This window comes from Cucumis melo, chromosome 7 (assembly GCF_025177605.1).
Source record: "Cucumis melo cultivar AY chromosome 7, USDA_Cmelo_AY_1.0, whole genome shotgun sequence".
NCBI lineage: Eukaryota > Viridiplantae > Streptophyta > Magnoliopsida > Cucurbitales > Cucurbitaceae > Cucumis > Cucumis melo.
The window spans coordinates 1,869,271-1,886,701 of NC_066863.1; the positions used below are offsets into that span (position 1 = coordinate 1,869,271).

Genomic DNA, 17,431 nt, shown 5'->3' on the forward strand with positions numbered 1-17,431 from the left:
TTAATCATGGGTGGGGAGGGAGAGGTATTGCTTTTGATTTGATTTCTGAGACTATTGATTCTAGGAAAACCAACCATTTTGCTGATCTCATTTGGTGCTGTGTTGGCTCTTTCTCATCATTTTCATATGTTGGGTATTTTTAAGAGTAATAGTTAGACTAACCATTTGGTTCATTGATTATTTGGTTTTGGTTTTTAAAATTAAGTTATGTTTCTTCTCATTTTTATACAAGAATTTGTATATTTATAAATTCCAAGTTAAATTTTTAGTCAAATTAAAAAAAAAAAAAAATAGTTATCAAACTAATTCAAGCTTTCAAATCCACTCTCTTCTTTTAATCTTTTGTTTTCTTATCTACACGTCATCAATAATTTAAAAAACAAATCAAATTTTGAAAATTAGAAAGATTATTTCTGCACAACAATATTTTAATCAATGGTTAAATGTAAAATATTTATTTATTAATTTAAAATATATAGATATTTTATTTATTAATTTAAATATATATTTATTTATTTTCAGCAAAATTGGAATGATTTTTAGACATCACCATTTCAAAATTGGTCGAGGAATATTTAAAAGGAAAGAAGAAGGGGTAGCCATGGAATGATTGCGTTGGCACAACCAATACATTCCAATCACTCTCCTAACTTTTTCATTCAATTGCTCATCCGTCCTCACATATCTTATTCATTAATTTTGAATCCATATTTCATAACATTCAACCTTGTAATCCAACCATGATTCTTGCCTATCAAGAATAAACGTTCTTAAGATGGCAAAGTATCAATGTAACACATTTCCGACAGCAACACACCTTTGACACGTCTCCAACACGTCAACTTTCCTGTAGATTTTCTTTTTAATTTCGCACATGTCTCCGATACAACCTTTACACGGCCCAGACATGACCTGAGAAAATAATCCAACCCATTATTCAGCCCAATGGTAATAGTTAATACGGACGTTTGCAAAAATGACAATTTTTTTTTTATGATAATAGGACCCATGTCGAATAACCGTCTATATCACTTAGATATATCTTATTACTCGTTAGGTGTTATGAGTTTTTTTTGTTTGTCATTGCAATTTTCCTAATTAATATGTTTTTTTTATTATTATTAGATTTCTTCACGCTCTCTTCTTCCATTTTCCCTTGATATGTTTTATGGCTCTAAACTTGTTATTTTGATATTTTTAATTAGAATTCTTTTATATAATATGTTTAAATGCACGACATCTATTTTATTTTTCTTACTTAAAAATTGATGTATCTCCGACATCTCGTCAATGTTATCGCGATCTCTAGCTATTACTATTAGCGTTGGAAGGGATTCGTTGGGAGAGCGCCAATTTTGGTAAAAGAAATCATAGGTACCGATTTTTGAGAGTGGATAGTTGAATACAAAGGTCGAACGAAGTCATATTTGTGAATCTCTCCTTTGCTCTAATATCATAATGATTCACTTCATTGTATTTAAGGTTGGTCTCTTTTAGGGTAGAGGAAAAGATAGTAAAAGGAATGTGGTGTTTGGACAAGTATTTATGTTTTTTTTTTAAATAGAAAGAAATCACATATCTTTTAAGAATAGAAAGTCAAAAGATTTGAAACTTTGCCTTAGTTATCATGCTAATTTGATTGGATGTTTGTTAGTAATTATTAGTTTGTAGATAGTTCGAGAGGTGGGTCTGTCTCTTAATAGAGATGTAAATTGGAGGTGGCGAGGTCGGACATAAATGAATAATTATTTATATATATAAGTTGAATTCACGACAATTCAGACATATCATTTTTTACATTAATTCAAGCATACTTATTAGTTCATTGCTAAACTAACTCTATAGTTTTGTAATTGACAAAATCATTTTTTACCCAAATCATTTCATTCTAAGTGATTTTTGTTGGAGTGACCAAATAAGAACCAATCTCAAAAATAGGATTAAAGTATAGTTGATTATGAATCCATTTTATTAATAGTCTTTACAAAAAATTAACAATAAAACAAATATAAAAAATAATAAAAGTAGAAATAATTTTAAAACATCAATTTTTGCAATTTGATAACCTAAATCACCATTAAAACCAAAATAAATAATTAAAAAAATTATTTTTAGTTATTTGATCAAGAAGAGTTTGGGAACAAACATAATAATAATTAATAACAGTTTTTTTTATTTTTTTTCCGTCTCTCTTTCCATTAACTTCAAACCAAAATTTATATTAATATTACAATTTAGTAAACTATTTATCAAAACTATTCTTTTCGCTTTTGGTGTCTATTATTCTTTCAGCCAAAATTTTCTTTTCTTTTTTTTCAATTTTGTTTAAATTTTAATTTTTATTCAATTTAAATTTAAATTTAAATTTAAATTTTATTTTAGGTAAATCAAATTCTTAATTTTTAATATAATAACAATTTATCTTTTTATCTCTAACTTAAAAGACCTTCCAATTTCATTGTTATTTAAAAAGGTGTGTCCTCTATATTTTCAAATTTATAAAAAAAAAATTCAATTTCTTTTTTAATTTTTCAATTTATTTTTAAGGTTTGTTACTTTTGAAAATTTATATAAAAATTGTTGTTTTGAAAATTTATTAGGGAAATATTATTGTACTTTTGAAACTATTTAAAGGGGTCATCCACCTGACAAATATCGGCGGGGCTTCGCCGGGAAAGCGTGATTACAGAAGTTGTATTTGTGATTTTCTACTGATTCAATTCATTTGTATCTCTCTAAGGTTGGTCTCTTTTGTGATTCTCTTTTCACTCTGATTCAATTCGTGCGTATCTCTGTAAGTTGGTCTCTTTTAGGGTAGAGGGGTTGCAAAACGAAGATGGTGTTTGGGCAAGTTGTAATCGGTCCGCCTGGTTCAGGAAAGACTACCTACTGTAATGGCATGTCTCAGTTTTTGCAACTAATCGGAAGGTACCAACTTTATTAGCGTAGTAATGCATTGATTGAACTTAGGGCATTGTATGGCATTTGAGTATTTTCTCTTTCAATTACGTTCTTGACTTCTTGCTTGCTTGCTTGTAGGAAGGTTGCTGTTATCAACTTGGATCCTGCTAATGACTCGTTACCGTATCCTCACTAATGGCTTTTCTTCCCAATCTGTTGTTCTCTGAGTCTAACCTTTTTAAGTGAAAGGTATCCTTGACGTAAATGTAGCTATGAATGTGCTGTAAACATTGAGGATCTGATCAAGTTAAGTGATGTGATGATGGAACATTCTCTTGGTCCAAATGGAGGTAGGTAGACAAAAATCTTTGTTCATCTATTTTTATTCTAAGATTATTATGCCACATTCCCTAGAAGTCTAATTAATGGATGGTGAATAAAACATCTTGTGTAAAACTTGATAAGTTATGGATGAGAGATCATGATACGGACCATAGAAAATCTTGTCTTGTATGAAAAACCTTTGGTCATTAATATAAAAAAAAGGGGAAACAGTGTCCTTCTCTGACGTTGAAAATTTTTTGGCTGAGAGATTTCTGTAAAGTGTCGTAGACATAGTAGTAGGTGATTATATGATGAGCTATTGACCAACGTATTCCTATTTTTTATATAGTTGTTGGAATTACATATTTATATGTTTTACAGGCTTGGTTTATTGCATGGATTATCTGGAGAAAAATATAGATTGGTTGCAAGCTAGATTGGCACCTCTTTTGAAAGGTTGGTATAGTGCATCAGTTTTTTTTCCTGACAACTGGGTTGATCAATCCATTTTCCACCTTCCTTAAAATCTTGTCAAAATATCAAGGAAATCTGTGTACATGACGTTATATACGAATTTTGATTATGCTTTTTGCATATGCGATTCTGTGATGTGTGTCATGAACATTAAGATTGAGGATTTATATGTTATTGAATTACCGATTATAGTTATCTTTAAGTGCACCTTTTTTTTTTCATTTGTTTTGCTCATAATAATTGTCTGCTGCTCATCAATGTAAGTGTATACATTTACAATGTGATTATTCATTTGATTGTGAATTTTTAAAGTTTAGTACAGGTGATTTCTTGTTTAATTGGTCTTTTGTTTGTGTCTAGACTTTTCCATTTCCATTGGTTTACTATATTAATTAGCATCTTGGCTCAGAATTTCGGATTCCACCTGATAATATTATTAAATTTTTGCAGATCATTACCTCCTATTCGATTTTCCAGGACAAGTTGAATTATTTTCCCTACACTCTAATGCCAAGAATGTTATAATGAAACTCATTAAGAATTTGAATCTGAGGGTACAGGCTTCTGATCAAATATGTTTCTTTGAACTTTTCTTTCATTTTTAGGGTCCATTTAATAACATTGGGTTTCTACTTTTCTGTCATTAGAAAATGAGCTTATCTCTCTCGCTTAGAACATATTTAAAATCCTTTTAAATTATAAAAACCAAAAAAGTAGTTTTATTTCCCAAGTAAAAACAAAACAAATATATTTATTGGTTAACAAGCCTAAACTATAAAAACAGAAAATCAGAAATGAATGGTTGTCAAATGGGCCCTAGTTTGTTGCAAAATGCTATAAAAAACATCTTAATAAGATTTTCCTTCTTCTACAGTTGACTGCAGTGCATTTAGTTGATGCTCATCTTTGCAGTGACCCTGGGAAGTATGTAAGTGCACTGCTACTCTCTTTATCAACCATGTTGCATCTGGAGCTCCCACACGTTAATGTCTTATCTAAGATTGATTTAATTGAGAACTATGGAAGACTAGGTATGTTTTATTGTATACGTTTGTGCCAGGTGAAGGCTGATCACATTGATAATTGTAATTGCTGCTTATTCCTTTTAATATTACAGCTTTTAACCTTGACTTCTATACGGATGTGCAAGACTTATCATATCTACAACATCATCTTGACCAAGATCCTCGCTCTGCCAAGTACAGGTTTGATGTTGATTGCCGCATTTTTATCCAAATTTTGGATCTTTTCACTTTACAATTGATGATTAATTGAAGTATAACTGTTATCTTAACTGCCAGTCTCATTGATCTTTTATCTAACTAGAGCACTGATCTAATTGTTTCCTCATTGTAGTCCCTGTCTTTCAAAATAATACTGATACGTTTATTATCGATCTATCCTCTAATCCTTTTCCTTCCAAAATAAAAGCTACCATTAATGACTGCAAATTCCATATTGTCTCAGCATAATATATTGTGATACAAATGTCTCCAATCTCTGGAAGATAGATTAGCTTGCAAAGCTTCACAAGTGCTTTTAAACTGTCAAACACAGGTCTTATTGATATTTTATATCATTCATGTTGAAAGTTAATGGGCGGTAACTTGTAACTTGTACAAACATTATAATTGTTGGAAATTAGGGGCTAGTGGAGTGTTTATAGCCCAAGAATATTTGTGTAATATATTGTACCCTAGTTTTATTTCCTCTTTTGTTAGGGCTTATTATAGCCTATATATATTCTCCCCTCTTGTATTCTTTTTATTATTAGAAAATAATAAGAGCAGTTTTTTCTCATTGTACTAGGGTTTTTCATATATATCTTGTATTCTTCTTTTCAATAATATTAAAGTAGGTGGTGTGCAGATTTTATATTAATTTGATCTATAGAATCAATGTACATCAATGGCTCTTTATTTCAGTGATCTTGTAAATCTAGTATCTCTATTCTTATATGAATTATTCTCTCTTTATTGCAGAAAACTCACTAAGGAGCTTTGTGGTGTAATCGAAGATTTTGGTTTAGTCAATTTTACGACCTTAGATATCCAGGCAAGCCATTCCATCCTTACTTTTAGCGTATCATTGGGTCTATCCTAGGGCTTACTGCTCAGATTCTTATTCACAGGATAAAGAGAGTGTAGGAAATCTTGTTAAGCTATTAGACAAGACCAATGGGTACATTTTTGCTGGTATGGAAGCAAGTGCAGTCGAGTTTAGCAAGATTGCAGTTGGTGCTACAGATTGGGACTATTACAGATATCCTTTTCTGCCTACAATTTCTTTTTATATAATTCGTTTTATTTTCAATTTGTTAAATCATCAATTAACCCAAAAGCTTGAGCCATTGAATTATGTTAACTTCAACAATTCTCTCACTTGTGGGTGTTGAAATTTGGTAGTAGACCTAAACCCAACAAGTGAAAAAAATATTAATTAGGAATGAAATGGTTTTACAAGGATTCTATTCGAACACGACCTCCTACTCTAACACACGATTGGTTGTGATCGTCTTATTTGCTCTTCACCTCTCTTGTTAATGTTGATTTTGAAATTTACTTGAATAACCTGCCTGCCTGCCCACACTCTAAAATTTCACAATCTACTCACCGGTTGAGTTGGCTGGTAAAATAACATTTATTTTTTGATCTAAAAATCAGATCCAAGAGAATGTTTTCTTGCCAAGCTAGCCACATCATGAAGTAATGTAAAAGGAGATGTTCATTTCTGAAGGCCATTGCCATGGCCCATTAGCATTTTGGTGGTTTCTTTTCTTTGCTATATACCATAACTTGGTTATTTTTCTAAAGTAGGTATAGGCTCAACTGCTCAAGGGTTGTTCTGTTTCTCTAAGTCATGCATCGTGAGTTGATTAAAGAAATGGTTGCTTAACTAAGTATCTCACAGTTGCAGAAGTGCAAGAGAAATACATGGATGATGAAACTCTCAACTTCAATGACTGATGACTAAGATTAAGATTTTCTGCTGAAGAAGTGCATGTATTGGTGAAACCAGTCACCCCCGCATTCACTTGCATTGATTGTGCACAAGTTCCCAGTGGTGGCCGTTGAACTGCAGCAATGTCTAGTGTCTAATCTCTTGTGCTGTGCAGCTGCTAATGTTCCTCTCAAGTTCTCAGCTATGGCGCCTGGATTGCCATGTAGACCGCTTGCTAAATGACAAACTGGTAAGGTGTTGAGAGAATTATAAATGTGCAAATACCCTGCAGATAGCTTTTAAAAGCATGTGATCCAGACTACTATATATTGTCACTTGTTGAGTATCTCTGTCTGTTATGCTCCATGGTGTGTGTCAGAGTTGAACAACTATTGCCTAATCCTTTGGCACCTATTTATGATTTTTCCTCTCTTTTACTTTGTGTTTTTTATTCAATTCATCAAACTCTCATACTTCAAAACAGTAGATGATTAATGCATTTGCCCTCCCTCTTATTTCATAGGTCAATTATGAATGTGTGTTTTTATTGCTCAGTTGGTGGGTTCATTGAGAAGTTTGTTTTTAATGGCGAATGGTCGTTATCTATTGGAATGTGGTGGTTATGCGTTTGCGTTCTTTATTTGTCAATGTCTTTACGTTCATAATCTTTTCAACACATGCATGTACTGCCTCTTCTTTCAGTCTCTCACCTGCCCCTTCGGCTCAATTAAGAATCTATCACCATCGTTTTCTATCTTTTATTTTATGGTATTTGTATCGTTTCTTCTTCTTCTACTCCATTAATTTAGCTTTTCTTTTTAGAAAGTATTTCTTGGTTTATGCTAGTTCTACAATTAGAAATACTTAAAAGTTCCATTTGATAATGATTTCGTTGTTTTTTTTTTTTTTTGAAATTTTTTATTGTTTCCTCTTTTTTTTCTAACAATGGTTATCTTTTTTTTTTCTTCTTCTTCTCTTCAAATAAACATTTCTTTTTCTTATTCAAATAGTGTAAATTCTAAAAATCATATGGAATTTGGAATTTTAAAATCTAGAATTATGTTAAGAAATTTAAAAATGTTAACAAATATGATATTTCATGTCATTGAACTCAATCGGTTCTTTGTTTTTACTATAGAATATGCATCATATAATGCTTCATAAATTATATGATATTATAAAACAATATTTGGTGGGCAATGGAACTCAATTTTTGTAACCTATACCAAACACAATATATTTGAAAACGTGTCTGCTTTCAAATCTCTATTAATTAGGCATGTTTTTACTTGATTTTGAAATGCCAAACAAAAACAGTTTTAAAAATTTGTTTTTATTTTTGAATTTTGGTTAAGAAGGTAACTTTTCTACTTATGATTACTAAGACAATAAAAATGAGGTTTCTGAATTTGTTTAGCTTTAAAAACATTTGGAAAAACAAATAATAAAAACCAAAGAATAATTGAACTAAGTTTTTAAATGTTTTGTTTTATTACAAAATTAATGCCATAATAAGCATGATTAGAACGGTTTGTCTAATTGACAATGTTTTTATAGAAATTTTAAAATCGACCAATAATTTTACGATTGAAATCAATTTGAATATTTACTAAATCGACAAACCTCGTCGATTGTACGACTTTTATTTTTTTCTCCCGATCATTAGATTCAACAAATGACATATTGAAAATGGTTGAATTTTTGTTTTTGTTTTTGTTTTGTTATTTTATTATTATTGTTATTATTATAATAAACTCTCTCTCCAAATTTCTGACGGCAAAAGGACTAACGTTACCATGGGGAATTCAGTACATTATTGATGAAATCAAAGTCTAATGGATTAACAATAATTTCCCAAAGAAAATTGTCTTTTTCAAATTCTTTTATAATGAAATTCATTCCAAGATACCCAAAATTCGATTTTCAAATATTCAAAAACTAAATTCTTTATATTCTTTTAAAATTGCACATAACTTTGTTAATCTATTATTAAATCTTAAAATAAGATTTCAAGTTATGCGTTGAACTTTAGTGCTACATATTTTATTTTTCTCATGACTTACGAATTATTATATGATCATATCATATGTTTTGCTTTGCTTTGCTTTGCTTGTTGACGAATTAAAACCTCCTCTCCAAGCTAACAATATCAATTTATTTAATTAAGCAAACATCATACCCATTCTCCCTTCTCCATCAAAGTCAAACAAATCAACACCTCACGAAGCTTCTACACTATTTGTATTTATTAAAATCAAGATTTTAATTTGACCAAACATTTTAGCTTGGATCTGGTCTTCTCATCCCCTCTATAAATCTTGAATAAATTACTCAAAAAAGTTTCCCAATATAAACCCACAATTTTCTTCTCCATTTTTCACTCGACACAAAGTACAAACCCCTTTCTTTTTCTTAACAAGTCAACCTTTTCTTTTTTCTTCTTCTCCATCAATAATGGCTCTTCATGAATCAGTATCTCCAAATTCCACACCCCAAAAGTCCAGAAATGGACACAAAACCCATAACAAAGACAAGAAAAATCCTTACTCTGACCGTGGCCTCGACAAATTCTCTGCTCTTTTAACGGATCTTGATGAAAAAAGGAAGAAAATTTACTCTCAAACTGACCCTGAAGAAATAGTTATGGTTCGTTTTGCTTACAAGAATTCAGATGAATGTGTTCCTGTTGTTGTGAAACAGAAGGACAAGAAAGAAGAGAAGAACACGAGTGATTCAGAAGCCACGGCGATTAAGAAGCCAAAACATAGCAAAGAATCAACGACAAACAAGAACAACAACCTCGTACGAGCGAGAAATTTGAGGAGATTGAACAAACCATCTTATTATATTGCTGCAGTGGTGATTTTGGTTCTGTTTTTGTTGAGTATTTTTGGGAGATCGGTAACCATTTTATGCACTTGTATTGCTTGGTATTTGGTGCCTGTTTTGAAACAGAGTTTATCAAAATCAAGACGAAAGGGAAAGGTAAGGATTTCCGTTTCAAATAAGATGGAGAAACAACCAGAAGCATCCGCTGTTCTTTCTTCTTCTTCATCTCCAACTCAAGCTCATCGTAAAACTGGGTGAAGATTTGTAAAAACCAAAAATCTGGGTTAAGTTTTTTGTTCATGTTAATTTTGTATCTTTGATGGGTTTGGGTCCAAATTTCGATCCATTTCAATCAATGGTCATTAATGTAAATTAATTAGAATTGTTAAGAATGAGCATGGGCTTACTAATTAAGCTTCTCTCTATTGCGTTGATTAATTATTAATGACAATGAGTAGTTAAGAGTTTTGAGTATGACTTTTTCAATGGTTTGTAATTAATGTCAAATCTGCTTCGTTTTCATCACTCTTAGATACCATCCTGCTTGTTTGATTCTCCTCCTCCCCTTCCAAACGTGTTTTTGATGTTTTTTCTCTTTGAAAAATTATTCGGAAACATCTATATGTACTCATCTCTAACTTCTCAACCTTTAAGAAATATGTAAAGCTCAAACCTCTAAATTATTTATAAAATATAATTGTTTATCAATGAACTATTATTTAATGCCTATCATAATACATTAAGTTGATTCTAAAGGTACATGAGTGGTTTTAGAGTATATGGTCAAGTTTATGTTGTGTTTTAAGCTCAACAATGTTATTTTTCTCTCCAGTTAGAAGTTGATTTTTACTTGTTAGACCTTTCAAAATATTTGGGGTTATAAACGATATAATGTTAGATTTATCTTATCTTAAATCACTAATTGGCTTAAAATTAAAGTTTTAGTTAATAGGTGAAGGTAAATTTAATATAATATCTAACATTTTTCCTTAGAAGAAAAACTCAATATGGAAAGATCGATATTAAATAGAGAGGAAACAATGCATAGACTAGAACACGAACCTCCGTGAACCACTTATTCTAATACCATCTTTAAAATTTTGGGTCAATATAGGATTTAAGGGTGTATGTATACGTGGATATACAACACAACGATAATGCACTTAAGTTGGAAATTATGTCTATCAAACATATAATAACAATAAATTGGAAATTTTTAATGGAAGAGTAGAAAAGAATTTAAGATCCCGTTTTGGTTCGTGCTCCAAAAATTATGTTGGAAAACAAAGAATTTTATGAAAAACAAAACTAATTTCAACTTTGTCATTGTATTCGAAAAAACACGTTTGGTGGTTTTAATTTAAAGTTTTGAAATTCGAATCCAAAAATCAAAATTTGTGTTTGGTCGTGGATTAAAAAATGCAACTGTCTATCTCATTTTTACAATTTTTTAAAATAAACAAAAACGATAATTTATTGTTTTCGAAAATAGATTACTTAGGAGTGTTGTTTTGTGAAATGGTTTTTAAAAACATGAATACCAAACCTATTTTATCTTATTTTATTTTATTTTTTGTTTTGTGAATGTGGTTTTGGGTGTTTTGAATGTAAAGAAAATATTACTGATTCTCACCCAAAAAAGGAAAAAAAGGAAAAAAAAAAAAGGAAGTGTTAGATTCCTTCTCACCTTTGGATGATTTGGATTTATTATGATTAAATTCTATTTTGTTAGTGCTAATTTTTTCCTTTTCTTAATTATTTTATTTTAGGGAAGGGAGAATTTGATTTTTGATGCAAAATATCAATTTTAATTCTAAACCTTTAATTTTATCCAACTATATAGTATCGATTTACAATAATTAATTAATTTAAGTTTTGTTTTCTTTTCTAAAAAAAAACAAAGAAATTCATTAATCACAAATTATATTTACAATCATTCTTCCTTAAGTACATTCTTTTCAAGTGATTTTAAATTATTAGAATCACCATAGTTAAGTAGAAAATCATTATAATATAGAATTTTAAAAGTTGAAAAATTAATTTAAATATTTAATTTTATAATATTAAGTGTATATCATCAAAAATAAATTTTAAATAAAACTAAAGATGTGTTTAAAAATAAATTTAAAAATAGCAAAGTGATTTAATCTATGAAAATGATCAAAAATAAAAAAAAAAAATTAACATAAATATTTACCCCATAAAAAGAAAATAAGTTTAACGAATTTTGTATTTTTTTAAAAAAATAATTTGTTTCTTTATTCTATCTGAAAATCACTCTGTACTCATTTTTAAAAAATGAAATCGAAAATTAATCAATTTTAGAAACAATAGTCAAAACTAAAATTTGAAAAAAAAAAAAAAAAATAGTTTTTTAATCTTAACGGAAAATTTCATTAATCATTGAAGAATTCCATTATTATGTTGAGAAATACAAACACCTAATCAGTATGGCCCCAAACTTGAGACCAAAATTAAAGATTAATCGATAGAATGAAGAAGAAGCAATCATATATATTTTAATTTTTAATTAAGTTCCATAATCTCAACGTCCTTATCATTTGGCTCATCTAAAATATATTGTTCAAATTATTTCTTTCTTAAAGATATTTTTAGAAAATGAATAATTATATATATATATATATATATAATTAAAATAATGTTTGATATCAAATTTTTGAGAAAGAGCCAAGATGAGTTATATTCTATATAGTTTAATTGGATGATGATAATTTTAGAATAAAACCTTAAGCACGTTGATTTATAATACTTATTAAAAAAAAAAGATAAGATAACTTAATTAATGTTAAATTATTGGATAATATCCCATCAATTCCGTTTGTTTAAATTAGAATAATCAACATTACTTTCAAAAAAAAAAATTCACAATTTGGATTATGCAGATAATTTTGATTGGTATGAAATTCTTGGCTACGTGTACATAAAATTTGACAAAGATATATTGATCTTTATATTATTATAATAACCTATCATATTCAAATAGCAAATGAAGAATTAATATATGAATTTCTACCTTTTTTTTTTTTTATCTCTCTTTAGAACAGAAAAATTTTATGATAATCAAATATTTTGTTGAACTAAAACTACAAATTTTTAATTCATGACATTCATTAATCACAAAGAAAAAAAAAATGTTTCAAGAAATTTGTTCATTTTAAGAAAATAAAAGTTTATCATGCCAAAATTTATAATTTAAAATTTGAGTTAACTTAGGTTACCCCAATTATTTTTAAATTTATGGCCTGCACTCTAATCAGATCCTATAAAGACAGCAGACTGCCAAATATTTTTTTTCCCATTGCTTATTGTATTTTTCTTCTTACGTACATTTCAGAATTAATTTTAAATATGGATAAATCATAAAAAGGAAAAAAAATGCACAATTCTATTGTCATGTCAATTTATATATATATAGAGAGAGAGATGAGTAACAAATTTATCCATTAAACCAATTTAAAAATAGAAGGTTAAAGTACAAAAATGGATGTAGGAACCATAAAACTTTTTTGGATCTATTTTTGTTTGTTTCTTGATTTTTAAAATATTGTAATTTTAGTTATTCAAATGAAATAGTTACGATTTTAACCATAACAATTGAGCTTTGTTTTAAGTTTGTTAATATGTTTAATTAATAATTTACCATTTTTAACTACTTCAATATGTCATTAAATATTCCCTCAATATATGTGTATTAAATAATGGAAAATATTTATGAAATGAAAGTTTGAATTTAATTTTAAATATCCTGAAAAATATAATGGTGAAACTTATTTAATCATACTTATTAGCTAGAGTTCTTTTAAATTAATTAACAGAGAAGTTAGTATTAAATTTTTTCTAAAATTTAACCTGTAATGTATTTGGTCCTTGTCATTAATAAATATGAACTGAAATTAGCATAGTGATTAATAAAAGTTTGGAAACTGTGAACAAATCGAGTATAAACCTGGACTTATTTTATTATTTCATGCAGGGTTAAAATGATCTCTAAATTAAACACAGCTAATACACTATTAAAGGACTTATTCATGTTCATTTGATCTTTTAATTATACACATGTAATTTAATTATTGAAACTCACAACTTGATCAAGGTAAAATATAATTATAATGGCAGCATAGCCCCAAGGTGATCAATATACAGCTCCCCAATCATGCTCTACTCTAACATTTAGATCTAGAAAGAAAAAGGCATGGGAAAATCATCAATCTATACAAAAAATAATATTGAATATCACAATTCAAAATAACTAATTAGTTGAATAAAATCAAAAGGCCTCTGAAATCGAGTTCCAATCATCTAAACACATGTTATCAGAAAACTCATGGTCTAAACAAAGCCACCATTTTTTATTATTTGAGACCCTTATCTTCTCTAATAAATCCTTTTGGCATCTCACAGTATGCTGAAATCCCAAGAATGTGTACTTAATGAGCTCTAATCTATCAGAATCTGTCATTTGGGTGAACCCAAATCCTTTTGTCCATGTCTTGAGGGCTTCAGGAACAGCAGGTAATGTCAGCCTCTTCACTCCCATTTCAACAAGCTGATGCTGCAGCTCCTCCATCAATCTACGGCACATCCCATGTCTGCGGTATTTCAAACGTGTAGCAACTAAAGGAATTTCAGCCACTTCATCTCCATATACTCTCACTGTTGCTACTGAGACTACCGTGTTTTTCCTCTCTAAAACCACTGTGTAAAACCCTTCAAAGTTCAAGCTTTTGGATTCTGATCTCTTGCTTAAGAAAACATCTTCAATCAAGTCGTTTTTGGTGACGGGGTCTTTCACAGGACGAAAACTCTTGTGCATTACACCAAGAGCTTCGTTCAGCTTCTTCCTGTTATGTTCACTCACCTTATATGGACAGTATTTCATTAATGTCCATGTGAGGTTTTCTCGAGCATCCCCAACTGGGATTTGTTTCCATAAGAGGTTCTGTAAACCCATGTGGATATCTTCACATCTTCTTGTGCAAAACCAGTTTTCTCTATCGATGGTTATTTGATTTGAACCTTCAAGAACTTGAATGCTTTTTACACAACCAATATGAACGTTTTGCTCACATTGTACACATTTAACAAAAGATGTATCAAAAGAAGAAACCTGATCATCAAAATCATATGAAACTTGACCACAAATTTTACAGCAGCATGAAGGGCAGTACCAATTCCCAGATGGGATGCCTTTAATACCAAGGCAACTTCCATGAAAAGCAGCTGGACAGAGATCGCACAAAATCAATTCACCCCCAAAATGACAAAGGGAACAGATGCAGTCGTTTTTGTCCGGGCAGTGAGTGTCAGAATCGGCATTGTCATTATGGTTTACCTTTTTCTCAGTGGCTTTTGTCTCCTTCTGAGTTTGATCATTATTTTGAACCAATTGCTTTTGACAGTCAAGTAAGGATCGCCCATCTTCCAAAAAGATATTGGCCGCCGGCCTATGCTTTGTACTACCTGTATGAGCCTCAAATTTACTGATGGGGAACAGATTAGAGCAACAGTCGCATTTAATAAAGCCTTCATTTGTAATCGATCCTCGCCAAGTCACTAATCGACCGTCCCTCGTCACATTATAATGGACTCTATCTCCAGGCGAAATTAACTTATGATCCATTAAATATGACAGAGCCATTCGTTGATTCCGCCGTGAACTGCCCTTCACCGCCTTCCACGGCTGCGGTTTCTCGTTCCTCAGATCTTGCTCAGACGGTAGTACTGGTGATGTAACGAGTTCATATTCGTCTTTAGGGTTTTCAAATGAGGACGCCGGAGTTTCTTTTTCTGGCGGAGTTTGTTTTTCCGGCTTCGATGCTACATTGTAATGCACTGACAAATCCGTCGTTGGTGGGTTCCGCGGTGAAGTGCCTTTGGCCGCCTTTCTTGGCTGCGGTTTCTCGTTTCCCAATTCTTGCTCAGACGGAGTTTCTTTTTCTGGTTGTGGATCGTTCACTTGAGCCATGTGATCGGAAACTACAACACCTTGTTCTTCCATATAGGCTTTGCATGCCATTCTAAGTGAATTATAAACCCTACCGTTTGGGGCTCTGTATCGCAACTCCAGCCTATTTTTCTTTTGAGCAAAGAAAAATTCCCATCCCGTCTTCAATAAATGACCTAAGGCAAGGTCTTTGACTGTCGATTTCTTGATTGCAGCTTTCTTGTCGAGAGCAATCATGTACCAATCTACTACTGCCTGAGGAGCATCCATTACAGTGAACTCCCGAGCTTTTCGCTTAGTATTGATAGATGGATGATAATCGTCGTCGTGGATATCCATATTTTGATGAAAAGCAGAAGAATAACGAAGTGAAACAGATTTCATTTTGGTTAATGCATTAGGAAGAAGAAGAAAGAAAGAAAATAAAAATCCGACAAGGATATCATAATAGCTTGATGTACAAGTATCTCCTTTTCTTTAGATTAGGAAAGAAAATTATTATTATTATTTACGTTCTTTTAAGTGTTTTGATGACTGCAAATAAAATATTACTTTATTTTATTTTATTTTATTTTGTTAGTGTTAACTTTTCCTTTTTTTAATTATTTTATTTTCTTTTTTAGGATTACAGAATTTGATTTTAATCCTAAACCTTTGATTTTATTGAATTATACAATATCGATTTGCAATAATTATTTTAAGTTTGGTTTTCTTTTTTTAAAAAATAAAAACAAAGAAATTCATTAATCACAAATTATATTTACAATCACTCTTTCTTCCTTAATTGCATTCTTTTTAGTGATTTTAAATTATTAAAATCACTTAGTAAAATATACAATTTTAATACTTGAGAATTAATTTGATATTTAATTAATGAATGTTCACCCAAAAACTTAATTCTGATGTTGTATTTACGTTGATTTGGTCCGATCTCTAGAATTTGATTCTGATTCTCTCGACTGATGCTTATGTTTTTGGAGTTGGAGTCTTGGAAGAAAGTTTGGATTTTGCTTCAATCCTCGAGGCTGTTTAAGTTAGAGTAGAAAGCTTGTATCTTCAAAAAAACTTTAATATTTGAGGGTGTTCTTGAAGTTGGAATCTTGGAAGAAAGACTGTAGCTTTAATCTTCGAGAATGTTCAAGAGTTTTCGAAGGAAGCTTGTATCTTCAAAGGAGCGGACTTCGACATCTTCAAGGGTGTTCGACTAATTCTCTCTAGACCTTCTGAAGTAAAAAATTTTCCTTCTGAAGTAAAAAATTTTCCTTCTGAAGTTGTATATTCTCCTCTTCGAACTCCCCTATTTATTTATAGAATTACTTGCTGCGCTTTTATGGACTTGAACCTGGTTTGGTCCATGAACCATACCCATGGGCTCAATCACATGACATATTTTATTTTGGACTTAATTGAATTTTAGTGCAAGTAAATAATATTTAATTAAATCAAAATAATTAATTTATCCAATTGACATAATAAAGACATTGTCTTTAAATTTAACTTGGACACATACCAATTTTTAGTAAATTATGTGAAAATTTGTGATTGGTTACAAAGTTTATCTTATTCAACGAATTTTGTCTTTATTTTTTCCTTTTTTTTTCCTATTAAGTGTGAATGGTTTGTTTCTTTCTTCTTTTTTTTTTCTATCTTAAAATCTCCCAAACATACATGAATGTCACTTATAAAATGATTAACTATAACAAAAACCTTTAAATTTTGATAAAATTTTGGAAATATATTAATGTGATTTATCTTTGAAATTGTATGAATTTTATTTTTAAAATAGAAAATCAAATAATGGTCTCAATTTTGTAGTATACACAAAACTCAAACTTAGAGGCCATAATATTTTATTTTAGTCTTCAATTTCGCATTACAAAAATGGAGAAAACATATTCATTTAATTAGTGATCAATTTGAACCAAAATTCTATTTCAATCCTAACTGAAATTTAATTAATCATTTGATACTTCCATTACTATGTTGAGAACTACAAAC

The 17,431-nt window shown here is 30.1% G+C and overlaps 3 protein-coding genes across 6 annotated transcripts; 2 read left to right on the forward strand and 1 right to left on the reverse strand.

The window, feature by feature from the left end:
- Positions 1–2,581: 2,581 nt before the first annotated feature.
- Positions 2,582–7,193, forward strand: LOC103493606 (GPN-loop GTPase QQT1). Of its 4 annotated transcripts, XM_008454425.2 has the most exons (11): positions 2,582–2,740; positions 2,814–2,928; positions 3,040–3,084; positions 3,172–3,251; positions 3,607–3,681; positions 4,150–4,253; positions 4,574–4,730; positions 4,817–4,904; positions 5,682–5,754; positions 5,831–5,961; positions 6,608–7,193. In XM_008454425.2, exons 2-11 carry the CDS (start codon positions 2,837–2,839, stop codon positions 6,663–6,665), a joined length of 903 nt encoding a protein of 300 aa, XP_008452647.1. In that variant the 5' UTR covers positions 2,582–2,740; positions 2,814–2,836; the 3' UTR covers positions 6,666–7,193. The 4 variants fall into 4 exon arrangements, with proteins under 4 accessions (XP_008452647.1, XP_050943823.1, XP_050943824.1 ...); XM_051087866.1 differs by having other exon boundaries at positions 5,831–7,193; XM_051087867.1 differs by having other exon boundaries at positions 2,585–2,740; positions 2,819–2,928; positions 5,831–7,193.
- A 1,798-nt stretch (positions 7,194–8,991) lies between these two features.
- On the forward strand, positions 8,992–9,942 carry LOC103493605 (uncharacterized). Its single transcript, XM_008454424.2, has one exon. It carries the CDS (start codon positions 9,094–9,096, stop codon positions 9,724–9,726), a length of 633 nt encoding a protein of 210 aa, XP_008452646.2. The 5' UTR covers positions 8,992–9,093; the 3' UTR covers positions 9,727–9,942.
- Positions 9,943–13,756: 3,814 nt separating this feature from the next.
- On the reverse strand, positions 13,757–15,817 carry LOC103493895 (increased DNA methylation 1-like). The gene has a single exon (XM_008454849.2). It carries the CDS (start codon positions 15,815–15,817, stop codon positions 13,757–13,759), a length of 2,061 nt encoding a protein of 686 aa, XP_008453071.2.
- Between the last annotated feature and the right edge of the window lie 1,614 nt (positions 15,818–17,431).

Coding starts and splice junctions, on each gene's coding strand:
- LOC103493606 (XM_051087866.1), top strand. CDS start 2,837: ATGGTGTTTGGGCAAGTTGTAATCGGTCCGCCTGGTTCAGGAAAGACT. Junction 2,929..3,039: donor TTTTTGCAACTAATCGGAAG/GTACCAACTTTA, acceptor GCTTGCTTGTAG/GAAGGTTGCTGTTATCAACT. Junction 5,755..5,830: donor TTACGACCTTAGATATCCAG/GCAAGCCATTCC, acceptor TCTTATTCACAG/GATAAAGAGAGTGTAGGAAA.
- LOC103493605 (XM_008454424.2), top strand. CDS start 9,094: ATGGCTCTTCATGAATCAGTATCTCCAAATTCCACACCCCAAAAGTCC.
- LOC103493895 (XM_008454849.2), bottom strand. CDS start 15,817: ATGAAATCTGTTTCACTTCGTTATTCTTCTGCTTTTCATCAAAATATG.